The 15,532-nt window shown below is 43.8% G+C and overlaps 1 protein-coding gene across 2 annotated transcripts in view; it reads right to left on the reverse strand.

Annotated features, from left to right (window-relative positions):
- Window positions 1-11,548, reverse strand: part of FLOT2 (flotillin 2) — an 85,254-nt gene extending 73,706 nt beyond the window's left edge. For both annotated transcript variants that reach the window (XM_088459017.1, XM_088459018.1), the window contains exon 1: window positions 11,399-11,548. In XM_088459017.1, coding sequence (XP_088315143.1) covers window positions 11,399-11,447 — 49 coding nt within the window. In that variant the 5' untranslated portion in view covers window positions 11,448-11,548. The remainder of the gene's footprint in view (window positions 1-11,398) is intronic.
- Window positions 11,549-15,532: the final 3,984 nt, after the last annotated feature.

Genomic DNA, 15,532 nt, shown 5'->3' on the forward strand with positions numbered 1-15,532 from the left:
ATATCCTGATGAGCTGAAAGATACGATCCAATGTACTTTTGCTGTGGCGTTGGCTCATTGTCCATCTGAATTATCCCATTGTATCATGATGCAGCACATACACAGAATTCCTATAATTTCCCTGTAGCACCATTTAATATTCAGTGTTTCATATATCACCAGGAAAAAAAAAAAATGTTGTTGGGGGCGTGGCCTAACTGGCAGAGTGGACAGACGTGGCTTTATACAGCTCCTGCCTTACCTGTCCTTTATAGAGAAGAGCCTGCGTCTTACCCACTTGACACATCGCTGCTCAGACACCTGTGGGAGCCCACACCACCCTGGCTCCATAGCCCGGACTATTGGAGCGATTTGAGCCCCCTGCTCGATTGAGGCCTACTTCTCCCCCTGAAGCCGCGGCCTCGAGTTTGGAGCCTCCGTGGTCCGCGGGTTGTGCCTCCGCTAACGTTGCCGCTCCTGACCCCAGCTATCTTCCGGGGTGTGCCGCTACCTTCCTCCGTGGGGATCCTCCGGTGAGTGCCTCTCCCACTCCGTCTTATAAGCCCCCTGGACACCGCTTTAAGGAGCGCTGTTTTAATCGCGGCTGCCGCCGCCGCTGGCTCCTGCTGGGCCCCGTGAGGTGACACATCAGCCCACAGCTCTTTCCCCTTTGAAGAGGCTTTAACACTGGGCTCTGCCCCACCGCCCTCCTTGGTGACCATTTAAGGGGGTCTTGCAAAGCCCTGCAGGCCGCACGGATGTGTCCCCCTGGCTACATGTACACAGCCTCCAGCCCCAACTGAAACCTATAACACCCCTCCCAGTCCATACTCACTATAAGTGTGGGTTGTTGTCTCCAGGGAGTCGTCTGCCTTAAGGAACATTCTGAAGAGATGACTGGGCCTTCTTTCTCTGTATAACCCTCTGTGGTGTCCGTTATCCTGTTTAACTTGTGCTGGACTCAGTAATTATTCTCCATTACAGTGTTCTCTGATCCAGTGATACTGGTGCTCCCCCCGGTGGTCATAGCTTTTATTGCATGCCATAACAGCACTTGGCAGTAGATTCACCTTTGTCGACAACACTTTTGAGCGATATTTATGTAAAAAAGGCTCTTAACCACAATGACTGTCTCTAACATACTACCATGAAACAAGGCGTTATACATCCATAATGGCTATATAATAATCCCCTGGCCTCTGGGGGTTGGTGATCGACTGCCTCAACTTTTCATATGACATCGTAACATTTAAACGAACGTTTACTGCCTATCATTAACCTACATTTTCAGCTACCTATATGCCATGGGCAAAACCGGGAAATCTGCTCACAAGAAAGAGACTCCTCATCCTAGAACAGAACCATCTCAATCTGACCTACGTCCATTTCTCTTGCCAACTCCTGCTAAACAAGACTCTATCTCTGACTCAATAGCATCTTCACCAGATCCATCAAATCCTCCTAGCCCTATGTCAATGGAGACCCCAGCAATGCAATCCTCTGCGAAGTCCAACAATGACATACAAGAACTTCTGACATACGTCAAGACATTACCGACAAAGTCAGACATCCAAAATACTCTTCGTCAGGAATTGGCGTCTGTTAAGCAAGATCTTTCTTTACTGTCGGACCGCCTTACGTCCCTAGAAGATAGTCAAGAACACACAGATTCCTCTTTGTCTAAGTTGACAACAATAGTTGCCCAACAATCAAGGGAACTACTCTCGCTTAAAACCAGAATGGAAGACTTGGACAATCGTGGCCGAAGAAACAACATACGCGTCAGGGGCTTGCCTGAGGATGTCCTCCCCTCAAACTTAATCGATGCTTTAACAAAGATTTTCAATGAAATTCTCGGCAATAACCCAAACGACAAGCTACAATTTGACCGAGTACATCGAGCTTTGCGGCCGCGTGGCTCCTCATCCGACCGCCCGAGAGATGTAATCTGCCGATTACACTACTTTGCCCAAAAAGAGGAAATAATGCGGAAAGTCAGGCAACTAGATGGTGTGGATTTTAATGGCGATGTTATTCACATCTTTCAGGACTTATCGTGGCACACTCTGCAACAGCGCCGAGCTCTACGCCCACTGACTGATGAGTTGCGCAAACGCCAATTAAAGTACAGATGGGGATTCCCCTTCCACCTGCAGGTGACTCTCTCGGGCAAATCGCACACTCTCTATAACCCCTCTGACCTATTATCCTTTTGTTCTGCTCTGGGCCTTCCGAAAATTGAAACTCCTGATTGGAAAGAACCATTAGCTCAATGGGACTTGCCCTCAACTGAATCACGGCCTTCCTCTTGGCAGACGGTCAGGAATCCTCAACGTCGAAACAGGTTTTCCCCAGATCATTCCGCAGCAGAAGTTACCTGATTGTGTATTTCCATTTCCCTTTTCTAGGATAGTGTTCACTATAGAGAGCTAATTTATATTTAATATTGACAGTGTTATATTTTCCCATAATGTAATGTTCACTAAACTTTAATATGTCTTGATGTTTATATCTAGAGTTTTATACCTTGCTAACCTTTTGAGGTTGAAGTTGACACCAATCCCCTGTGCCCCCTCACCCGCTTAATGTATATTACTACTGAGACTTCGGACCATAATTGTTGTTCCGTGGTTTCAGTCGCGGGTTTTTCAGTATTGTTTATCTTGCATATCTTGTTAATGTCTGTTTTTCAATGTTGTTTTCTTTTTTTTTTCTTTATTTGTTTTTTCTTTTTTTTCCCTTGGGTCTTTGAATGCCATTATTTTTTTGCCATCCATAATGTCCCTGCCTACTAAAATTTTAATCTCCTCCGTCAATGCCCGAGGATTAAATTCTCCAGAAAAGCGTTCTCAAATGTTGCGCGCTCTATGGGCAAATAGAGTTGATGTAGCACTGGTTCAGGAAACACATTTTAAAATTGCAGCGCGCCCTCAGTCTTTGTGTGATAGACATTATTCTGCTGCCTATTATAATAATAACCCAGAGGGGAAGTCGAAAGGCGTCGCAATTATTTTCTCACGCAAACTCCCCATTTCTGATGTAAACATACATAGATTGATTCCGGGTAGACTCCTCTTACTTACATGCCACATATATAATCAGGTCTTCACTTTCATCAATATTTATGCCCCCAACAAGGGCCAATATGATTTTCTCCGGTCTGCAATGGATATGGTTGACCCCCTACTTCAGGGTATTGTTCTTTTGGGAGGAGATCTTAACTGGTCCTTAGACCCCTCACTAGATATATCTAAGGATGCGCCTAGGTATCCCCTTGCTAAGTACAAAAAAGTCAAGACTTTGTTTCATAATTACCAACTGGCAGACTCCTGGAGGACATTATATCCCACGGGCCGTAACTACTCCTTTTATTCCCATCCTCACAACACATACTCTCGCCTGGACTATCTATTCCTCAGCCATAGACACCTCCACATGCTCGCTGAAGCTGACATTGGGCCAATAACATGGTCAGATCACGCTCCGGTCTCATTGACGTTGATCCTTCCACATTTTTCCTCTAAACAATGGACGTGGCGATTAAATGAATCCCTCTTACAGGACACATACTGTAAAGCCGAAATCGATACTGCGCTATCTGACTATATTACCCACAACGACTTACCAGAAACTTCCCCAATCTCAATATGGGAAGCGCACAAGTGCGTTATCCGTGGTAAGCTTATACAATTGGGCTCCTATATTAAAAAACAAAAATCCGCACAGATTTCGACCCTTTTACAACAAATTAAATTACTAGAGGCGTCGCATAAACAAACCATGTCTAAAGAGGACTATCATAAGCTTATGGAATCTCGTAATATTCTTAGCAAATTACTTTCGAACAACATACAGTTGTCCGTTAAAAAGTGTAGAAGTCGCTTTTATCACTGGGGTAATAAGCCGGGACGTCTTTTGGCTAGAGCGCTGAGAGCCCAGCGAGCATGTGGATTCATACACACACTTAAGGATAGTGGGGGAAGGCCTCAAGTTGAAACCTCTAAACTTGCAGAATGCTTCCAACAATATTATTCTTCTCTTTATAACCTACCTAATACTAATCCTGTATCCTCTAATCCTCTTACTTCACAAAACGTTCTTGATTATTTGGCTTCCATTTCCTTTCCTACTATCTCACCTCTAGATAAGCTGGCGTTGGAGGTTCCATTCTCTGTGCGTGAGCTAGAGTTAGCATTAGCCTCTTCACCTACGGGAAAGTGCCCTGGCCCTGACGGCTTAACCATAGGTTATTACAAGAGTTTCCAGAATAAACTAATCCCTATGATGTTGAAGGCTTTCAACCATATCTCAGTGGAATCGCAATTTTCTAAACAATTCCTAGAGGCACACATCTCAGTCATCCCCAAAGCTGGTAAGGACCCCTCCCTGTGTTCGAGCTACAGACCCATTTCATTATTAAATATGGACCTTAAATTATATGCCAAGCTAATAGCTAATAGGCTAAACCCCCTCATTCCTCAGCTGATACATACTGACCAAGTCGGATTTGTTAAGGGACGGGAGGCACGTGATAATACCACAAAAGTCCTCAATTTGGTACACTTTGCTACTACTCAATCAAAGATCCCTATTATCCTACTCTCCACCGACGCTGAAAAAGCGTTTGATAGAATTAATTGGTCTTTTATGAGGTCTGTGCTGGTGCACATGGGATTGGGTCCCGTGACACTGCATAGAATTCTGGCCCTTTATTCCTGTCCTTCGGCGAGGGTGAGGGTCAATGGTGAGCTGTCTGGATCTTTCTCCATACACAATGGCACGCGACAAGGCTGCCCTCTGTCGCCATTGATTTTCATCCTTTGCATGGAGGCTCTGGCCGGATCTATACGCGCCAATCCACTTATTTCTGGGATTATGGTAGGTGAACAGGAACACAAACTGGCTCTTTTTGCGGATGACCTATTGGCTACTGTTTCCCACCCGGTGACGTCTCTGCCTCACTTGATGCATGAGTTTGACCGTTTTGGAAAGTTGTCCAACTTTAAAATTAACTTCACAAAATCTTGGGCCTTAAATCTGTCTGCGCATGCTTCTGTAGTTTCGGGTTTGCAGTCGGCTTTCCCATTCCCTTGGCACCCTTCTCATATTACCTATCTAGGGGTTAAAATTCCTAAAAACATGTCGCATCTCTTTAATATTAATTTTTCTCCCATCCTCTCCTCCATTCGAATGGACTATTCCCATTGGCATTTGAAACAACTTTCTTGGCTGGGTAGAATAAGCGTGGTGAAGATGAATACGCTTCCTAAATTGCTTTACCTCTTTCAGTCTTTGCCCATTCAGATTCCAGATTCCTGGTTCCGTTCGCTAAATGTCTTAATTCAGCAATTTATTTGGTCTAGGAAACAACCTAGGATTAAACGTACTCTTCTAACTCGACCAAAACAACTGGGTGGTCTCCAACTCCCAGATATCAAAGCATACTATCACACTATCCACCTTAATAGAATTCTTGAGTGGACTAGATATAGAGAGGTGAAGCAATGGGTTGCCCTTGAAGGTCGCTTCATGAAATTTCCCCCTGAAATAACACCTTGGCTTCCTTCCATTCCTAAACTAGATTTCCATCATCCAACAATTTCTCCTTCCCTTTCGGTGTGGAATTCTTTAAGAAATCTCCCTTATATTTCTTCACGCTTTGGACCTCTTACTTCTTTTTTGGCTAACCCGGATTTTCCCCCTGGTATTGATTTTAATCAATTCCCTAACTGGGTGCGGGAAGGCCTTTTTCGGACTGGCCAGCTGGTGACTAAGTCAGGTATCAAAGCATTTCTTGATATCCAGGAAAGGTGGTCAATACCTCATTCAGATTTTTGGAAATACCTGCAAGTTCGCCATTACCTGTCCTCTGCGGGTAGAATGAATGTTTCTAGTCGAGATCTCACTGCTTTCGAAAAACTTTGCATTTCACCAACCGATCCATCCCACACAATTTCTGCTATCTACCAGATACTCCTTAACAACCCTTCCTGTATCATACCTCCTTGGGCTAAAAAATGGGAATTAGATTTAGGCATTACCCTCACAGAGCAAGAATGGCAAACAATATTTCTCAAGGCACACTGCAGCTCAACTTGCTCAATTATCAAGGAAACGCAATACAAAATTTTGATGAGATGGTATAGACACCCTACACTATTACATGCCATGTTCCCAACAAAATCCAACTGTTGCTGGAGATGTCTTAGGGCTCCAGGGTCATTACTACATATATGGTGGGACTGTCCACAGCTATCTAAATATTGGTTGGAGGTCATTTCCGTTTCACAACAAATTTTAGGCGCGCCTGTCCCCACTGATCCAGCATTTTGGTTAATAAATTATTCTGAGTCCTCACTGGGATACTACAAAAAGTCCTTGCTGCGCCATTTGAGTAATGCCGCAAGAGCTGTCATTCCAATTCTTTGGAACTCTTGTAACCCGCCCACACGTAGGGACTGGTTCCAAAGACTCGATTACTACATGTCAATGGAAGACTCTTCAACCCTCTCCATCAATAGCCCTTTTATTCTCACTAATACTTGGCTTCCATGGTTGGAATACAAAAACTCTATGGAATATAGAAATTATATGTTTCCAGCCGTAATTACCCCGTAATATAGACTGCAGCTTCTTTATATTGGCTAACCACTTACTTTTAAAACATGAAGACCCTTCCCTGTTCCCCCATTTTTTGTTACTTAGTATATAGTTTTTCTTTTTACTTTACCTTCTTTATACTGTGTGATGTGTTTATTGAAATGTAAAAAAGTGGTTTCTAATTTGCGTACATTTGGACACGTACACGTTGATAATGTTTTGCTTCTGTATGATGTACGTTCTTTGTTTGAAACCTCTAATAAAAACAGAATGCAAAAAAAAAAAAAAAATGTTGTTTATAAAACAGGAAGAGAAGACACAAACCTGCTCCCAGGGATGATTTTCTTTGGTCCATTACCTGGTCAGGTTTTCCAAATTAATTTTAATGTAGAAGTCTGTAGAATGTTGGTACTTCTAGATTTGGGCTAAGCGGTGATAAGAAGATGGGGTGATCTTCAACATGTCCCTGTTCTTAGAGGACACCAAATGCTTACAGATGTGGAAAGTGGACATTCCGGAGTTGTCAGGAGTTGTGCCAAGAGGCTCTGTAGCTTCTCTCATTACTTGAGAACTTTGCTCTAGATTTTACTATGTTTAGATAGAATAACTCACTCCTGCCTTGATGCAGATCTTGGCATCTCACAGAGGTTTAAAGGTCATGTTTTGGAAGGTTCTTCGTCCATTTCTTTGGAATTGCCTGGTTATTTTCCATGTTTCTGACTTTTGTTGTGTGTCTACACTCAAGCTGGCCACACATCTAAAGATTATCTGTCCAATCAGCCAACTAGTTGATTGATTGGAATGAAAATCTGGTAAGGTATAAAAGCAAATGACAATCAGCAATTTGCTCCCAAACGCCGGAAAATGGACAAAAACTGTCGTTTGAACAAATTGTTTAGATCAAACATTCAACAAACTTGTCTGAATGACCATTTTCATCTGTTTTCTGGCATTTAGGAGCAAATTGCTGATCATCAGTTGCTCCCATACGTTACCAGATTTTCATTCCAACCAATCAACTAGTTGGCTGGTTGGACAGATAATCTGTAGATGTGTGGCCAGCTTCAGGGTCCCGATCATGCTGGGTCATTTAGGGTTAACGTTGGAGAGACACTGTAGTAATTGGCAACATGCCATATGACACATCATGTGTGGCTGCAGCACCTGTTAGCAGACATGTTAGAAAAGGCGACCAGAGGATTATTTCCATCAGTCTGCACTAACAGGCCCCAGCAATATATCACACTGGTAAAAGCAGACCGTGTGGCGAGCTGTAATATTATTACAAAGATTCTTTTTTTTTTTTAATCGATCTTAAATGCAAAACGGGAGAAAGTACCAGTTTGGAAAAGATTGGACCCACAAATGATCTGCAAGTGGATCACGCACATAAATTAATCCTTCAATTCAACAATGCTATATTATTCCAGTTGGTATCACCATAAATTAAGATTTCTTGGGGTGCATGTCCTGCAACAGCATGCATCCATTACATCCTCACATGAAAACAATGTTTTGCAGGTGTTGAACCAGGAAAATATTTAGTGAAGAGATTCAATTAAATAGGAAGTAGTGGCAATGGAACAGTATGTATGGGTTATTTGCACGCACACATTGCTCATACCAGAAATGCAATTTAATTGAACATCGCATTTAATTGAATTTCCCCCTAAGTGTACATTTGTGTTCATAAAAAAAATGAAATCCACCACTACACAAAAAAAAATACATAAACGAGGATACATCACAGGACGAGTCCAGGACAACGATGAGGACAGTGGATCTGGAATTTGCTTGTAAAACATGCATTTCAGAAAATTACCATGGTATACAATTAGCTTACAAATGCCAATTACAATGGACATTATGGTTCATTGAACTTGGAAGAAACTGATAGAATGGAGCACATGCCAAAATGTTTGTCAAAAGGTGATATAAGTAACAAAAAATAAAGAGATTGTGGTCATTAACCCTTGTGACTGGGTATACACATTACAAAGGTTTATAGACCGCTTTTTATAATGCTATAAGGAAGAAAAACTTGACTGTTTACACTGCAATATATACGGTTGTTATACATAGTGACTTTAAAATTACACAATTCAGTAACAATTTCAGGCAACAAAATCTTGCATAAAACGTCCACTTGTTCACCATAGGCTGCCCATCCACTAGACGATTAAACTTAGCGATTGAGCGATAACAACCGTCGTTATCGTTCAATAGCTTGGAAATCGTCCGCAAATCTTGCAGCAAAATGCCCTAAACGATCAGCGATGCGCGATCCCGCCGGTCGTTTGCGTCGTCCTGTTATGCCCGTCAATTAGTTGTTATCCGTCAATTAGTTGTTATTGGACATCGTTAATGCATCGGTGCACGTTTTCAAAGCTGGAACGATCAACATATATAGATTTACATAAATATTTCATCCCACCTTTTATTAACAACTGCTTTGAAAATCGTTGGTCTATGGTCTTTGGTCGTTTCGTGCAATTGTTCATGCACATGAACGATAACGATCATCAGGAATTGATGAACGATTTGTGAAGATCTTTTGATCTTTCAGGGACAAGTCTGCTAGTGGATGGGCAGAATTACCCAATCAGCCTACTACACAATTTAATATAAATTAATTCAGCCAGAAATCCTGCAGTTGGAAAGTAAGTGGGAAAAACAGAAACAGACAATTGTGCAACAGGTGAAATGGATAATTTCGGAAAGTCTGCAACTGTATATTAAAAGAACATAAGGGGCGATTCAATTGTTTATAGCTCCTGTCTCAACTGCAGGGAGCTATTCAATTGTTTGCTTAACCAGCCACTTGCTGGCCATGACGTACGCATACTCGTAGGTTTAGCCGCCTCAAGCAACTTCTCCCATGTGTACTGCAGTTAAGGCATGCCCATAGCCCGACTTCACATGGATTTCTGCAATAAGTGCGGCCCCCGAGCCTGGTTACCCAGAACAACTGAATAGCTCTGGTCACTTTAGACGGTAGCTACACTACCCAGAAACAATTGAATTGCCCCCATATGATGATAAATAAGTTTTATGTGGACATTCATTTTATCCATCACAAAAAAAACACTTTTTTTTTTTTTTTAAATTACAAAAGCCATCAATATACCCATGGAGTCATGTACATTTCTGAATATTTTTCACTTGTGAGTCCCCACTCATGATCACGATGCGCGTCCCCGCTGGTCGCACATCGCATCGTCAGATCTGTCGTGCAGTAGGGCAGATCTGACAATCTAGGAGGCGATGCACTGTGAAAGTCTGGATGCAGGAGAGATCTATGAAGATTGGACACCAAATTGTGTGCTGAGCTGCCGGGGAGAGTTTCAAAGGAGATCGTACACATCGGCTGATCGTGTGCAGATCGCCATGTGTGTGGCCAGCTTTAGACACACCCCAAGTCAAATCCCAACATCTAGATGTCACAATTCATTACGAAGAAAGTCCCCTATCCATTACTAGCCTATAATTGAACATACAGTACCCCACACTCTTACTTTGTTACACCGGAAAACAATGTTTTACTAATTCTCCGATTGTGGATAACAGAATAGATTAAAGCTGGGTACACCTGACAGATATATCTGTCCAATCTGTCTGGTGGAAAGGAAAATCTGGTCTGTCTTCCAGGGTTTTGGAGCTCCCATACATTACCAGATTTTCCTTCCCACCAGACATATTGGACAGATATAGCTGTCAGTGTGTACCCAGCTTAACTCTCCTACATCACTGTGTCTCGTATCTATTAACATGTATCTACACAAGATAATAAATAGCCCCTGTACGATTAGAATACATACCTCATGTTTGCAAATGTATACCAAACCACTCAGTATGAATTTAATAGTTATAAATACAACCCCTCATATTACTTCTCGATTGTATTCTTTACCAACACATTTCATGTTATTGTGGGTAATATTTGACAGATGAAAGCACCGCTAGAATGTATTTGATGTACCCCTGCCTGGGAAACTGTGTTCTGCCAACATACAATAGGATACTCCATAGAACTTTACATTGGTTACAAATACAGATAGAAAGATATTAGTGCATCTCCATCTCTTCCAATTGTTTTCACCCCGGCAACGCCTTTGTCATCAGCCAACCCCTATTTAACCCAAATTAGAGCTAGCTGCAACAGAAACTTGTGGCAGAGCAGACCCACCCCATGGCAGAGCAGACCCACCCCAGCACTGATAGGGTCAATTCCTTGGACTGACTGGGGAATTATATGTTGATTACTCTGCAATGAACCAGTCCCAGGCACTGCCACTCCCTGCAAACGCGCTCTATAGCTGCCTGTATACATACACAGCGCCACATGATGGATCCCTATGGGGATTTAAACCCACAATAATACACATCGACATCACATGATGCTGCAGGCAATGCAAGGAGATCCCAGGATGCTGGATAGTGGTATAGCAGTCTCAGAGGAGCCATTACACACCATGTAGGGATACATCCCTCCCCCACCACAGGTTTCCACTACTGCTGCAACAGCTAGAGCCACACACAACACGGAGGATGAGGGGGTATCCTATGGCCAAGTACATACACAAGATGTACAGTCAAGTGATCTTAGTGGATGAGAATACATCATGGCTTAGACCCACCCTGTATAGGTAATCACATATACACTCAGTACCACCCACAGCATCTTCTACACACCGAGAGACAGCACAGGACTAGACTCTCAGCAGCACGGTGTGGAGCCATCATGCTCTGTACATGTCACTGCCTAGGATGATAACAGGGAGCAATTTAGATATAGCAACTTGCCCATCCGGGCACTTACCAGACACCACCAGCGCTTCGTTGGGTCCCACCGTGTGACAATTCCCCATGGCTGTAGTACTAGTAGGAATAGATCGGTTGCTGCTTCCTTCTTGCTCTCTCCCTTCCCCCAGTCAGGACAGCCAGGCGTGCGGCGCAGCCAGCAGCAGGGAGGGGCGGGGACAGGATGGCGGTGAATGAGCAGCGTTCCCCGACTACAGGCTGCGGGCGCTAAGAGGGTGGAGCCAGCGACTGGTGAATGGCTGCCAGCGAAGTGTGTGGAGAGCTGACGGGAGGGCGCCGAGGGGCGTGTGTCCCTGGTTAGTTAGCGACTGGCCAATCAGAGAGGCCGACTCTCCAAGCTGTCTGAGCATAATACCGTTATCATACAGCGCGCGGCCCCTCGGCGCCCCTTTGCTGGGCCGCCAGTCACTTTCCCCGGCCTGGGTCTCTCATACTCATAGACCACACAGGGTCCCCCAGCCAGCTCCCACCCCTGGGCGCCATATTGTTTGAAATCATAGGGTTTCTTCTGCTTTTTTTCTTGATCATTTATTATATCAGTTGATAACCCAGTGGGCATAGGTACTCCTCATGCTGGTGAAATAACAGACCCTCCAACATGACCCATTCCATCAGGTACAAAATGCTCTGCTCCTGTACTCCCCTCTTAATTTATGATTGCCGTCACCTGTGCTGAACTAAATCATAAGAAAGGTGTTTCACCACAGGTGACGGCAATCATAAATTATGATTGAAGTCCAGGAACAGATCATTATCTGTCTGATGGAATTGGGTCATGTTGGAGGGTCTGTAATACAGGTTGAGTCTCCCATATCCAAAATGCTTGGGACCAGGGGCATTTTGGATAATGGAATATTCCGTATTTTGGAATAATTGCATATCATAATAAAATATCTTGTGAATGAGACCCCAATATACACACAGAATGCATTTATGTGTTATATACACCGTATACACACAGCCTGCATGTCATTTTATACAATATTTTCAATAATTTTGTGGCTCAAGCAAGGTTTGTGTACATACATGAAATTCATTTATGTTTCATATATACCTTATACACACAACCTGAAGGTGATTTTATACAATATTTGTAATAATTTGTGCCTTAGACAAAGTTTGTGTACATTGAACCATCAAAAATCAAAGGTTTCATTATCTCAGTCATGCCAAAATTATTCCGTATTTCGGAATATTTGGATATGGGAGACTCAACCTGTAACACTACACCACCAATATACACTACCGTTGAAAAGTTTGGGAGTCACCCAGACAATTTCCTGTTTTACATGAAAACTGACTTATTTATCAAATGAGTTGCAAAATGAATAGAACATATAGTCAAGACATTGGCAAGGTTAGTAATAATGATTTTAAAGATTTTTATTTGAAATAATAATTTTGTTCTTCAAGCTTTGCTTTCGTCAAAGAATGCTCCTTTTGCAGCAATCACAGCATTGCAGACCTTTGGCATTCTAGCTGTTAATTTGTTGAGGTAATCTGAAGAAATTTCATCCCACGCTTCCTGAAACACCTCCCACAAGTTGAATTGGCTTGATGGGCACTTCTTGTGTACCATACGGTCAAGCTGCTCCCACAACAGCTCAATGGGGTTGAGATCTGGTGACTGCGCTGGCCACTCCATTACAGACAGAGGGCCTGATTCAGACCCGGTTGCGAGCGCTGAGCCCTCGCAACCGGGTCGATGGTGGCCCAGAGCGCATGCGCACGACGGAGCCGGCTCCGTCATGCGCATACGCGAGACCCGGATAGCGACGGGCAAACCGTCGCTCTGGGTCTCGTACCAAATGGGGCGTGCTGTCGATGTTGAGTGACAGCACGCCCCCTTTGGTGGGCGGGCCGGGGGAGTGGCTGCCCAAATGGAGGCATTCCCATGTGAACGCCTCCTTTTGGGGCCGGCCCCACTGACATCACGAGTGATGTCAGTGGGAGAGATTTCTGCTCTGTTATAGCCGAAATCTCTCTGGGGCTTGCGGCAACGAGACCCTACCACAAGGGTCTCGTCGCAAGCCCGATGGTCTTGACCATCTTCCTGGCCGCTCGCTATAGCTGTGGGTGGTCACCCACAGCTATGCGAGTGGTCAGGAGGCCGTTCTAAAAAAAAAAAAAAGACCGGCCCTGAATCAGGGCCAGAATACCAGCTGCCTGCTTCTTCCCTAAATAGTTCTTGCAGAATTTGGAGGTGTGCTTTGGGTCATTGTCCTGTTGGAGGTGGAAATTGGCTCCAATCAAGCGCTGTCCACAGGGTATGGCATGGCGTTGCAAAATGGAGTGATAGCCTTCCTTATTCAAAATCCCTTTCACCTTGTACAAATCTCCCACTTTACCATCACCAAAGCAGCCCCAGACCATTACATTACCTCCACCATGCTTAACAGATGGCGCCAGGCACTCTTCCAACAACTTTTCACTTGTTCTGCGTCTCACAAATGTTCTGTGTGATCCAAACACCTCAAACTTCGATTTGTCTGTCCATAACACTTTTTTTCCAATCTTCCTCTGTCCAATGTCTGTATTCTTTTACCCATATTAATCTTTTCCTTTTATTGGCCAGTCTCAGATATGGCTTTTTCTTTGCCACTCTGCCTAGAAGGCCAGCGTCCCGGAGTCTCCTCTTTACTGTAGACCAGGGGTTCCCAACCACAGTCCTTAAGGTACACTAACATTCCAGGTTTTAGGGATAGCCATACTTGAGCACAAGTGACTTATACCCCTTTTACACCGGAGCTAAAACCCGGGTTATTGCAGGGTTAACCTGGGCAGCTCCCTGGTGTAAAAGGGGAGAGGGTTGGATCGCCGGGTCGAGTGACCCAGCAATCCAACCCAGGTAAATAGCAGGGTTTAACACAGGCGTATCCCGTGACACCCTGCTGTGAGAACAGCGCACTCCGGGTCACGATGACCTGGAGTGCGCTGCTAGCCGGCTGATTGGAGCGGCTTCAGTGGCGCTTGGAGATGACGTCATCTCCAAGCGTCCACTTTCACGCCGGGAAAGCCGGGTCTATGCAAACCCGACTCCGGTGTGAGCGCCGCCAACTCGGGAATATCCCGAGTCGGCGCCGGCTAAATTCTGGGTCTGATCCGGATAGGAACTCTGTTCCAACTCCGGGTCAGACCCGGAATTTTGGTGGAAAAGGGGTATTAATTAGTACCTCAGTTATTTTGATTTAACCATCTGTGCACAATCATGGATATCACTAAAACCAGGACTGTTAGTGTGCCTTGAGGACCGAGGTTGGGAATCACTGCTGTAGACGTTGACAGTGGAGTTTTGCGGGTACCATTTAATGAAGCTGCCAGTTGAGGACTTGTGAGGCGTCTATTTCTCAAACTAGAGACTCTAATGTACTTATCTTCTTGCACAGTTGTGCACCAGGGCCTCCCACTTCTCTTACTACTTTGGTTAGAGCCTGTTTGTGCTGTTACTCTGAAGGGAGTAGTACACACCGTTGTAGGAAATGTTCAGTTTCTTGGCAATTTATCGCATGGAATAGCCTTCATTTCTAAGAACAAGAATAGACTGTCGAGTTTCACATGAAAGTTCTCTTTTTCTGGCCATTTGGAAAGTATAATCGAACCCACAAATGTGATGCTCCATATACTCAACTAGCTCAAAGGAAGGCCAGTTTTATAGCTTCTCCAACGAGCAAAGCTGTTTTCAGTTGTGCTAACATAATTGCGCAAGGGTTTTCTAATCATCCATTAGTCTTCTAACGCGCTTAGCAAACACAATGTACCATTAAAACACTGGAGTGATGGTTGCTGGAAATGGGCCTCTATACACCTATGTAGATATTCCTTTAAAAACCAGACGTTTGTAGCTAGTATAGTCATTTACCACATTAACAATGTATAGAGTGTATTTCTGATTAATTTAATGTTATCTTCATTGAAAAAAATTGTACTTTTCTTTAAAAAATAAGGACATTTTTAAGTGACTGCAAACTTTTGAATGGTAGTGAATAAGGGCATAATTACCACAAGCTGCATTTTCAATGTGGTTGTGATGTAATATTTTCACCCCAAATCGCAATGTGAAAATTATTTTCACTTGGATTTACCATTGTTGTGGCGCCGGACAGAGCTTCTGAGAAAGCCCCATCTTGTGAAG

This window comes from Taudactylus pleione, unplaced genomic scaffold (genome assembly GCF_031769625.1).
Source record: "Taudactylus pleione unplaced genomic scaffold, aTauple2 ptg000886l, whole genome shotgun sequence".
Taxonomy (NCBI): domain Eukaryota; kingdom Metazoa; phylum Chordata; class Amphibia; order Anura; family Myobatrachidae; genus Taudactylus; species Taudactylus pleione.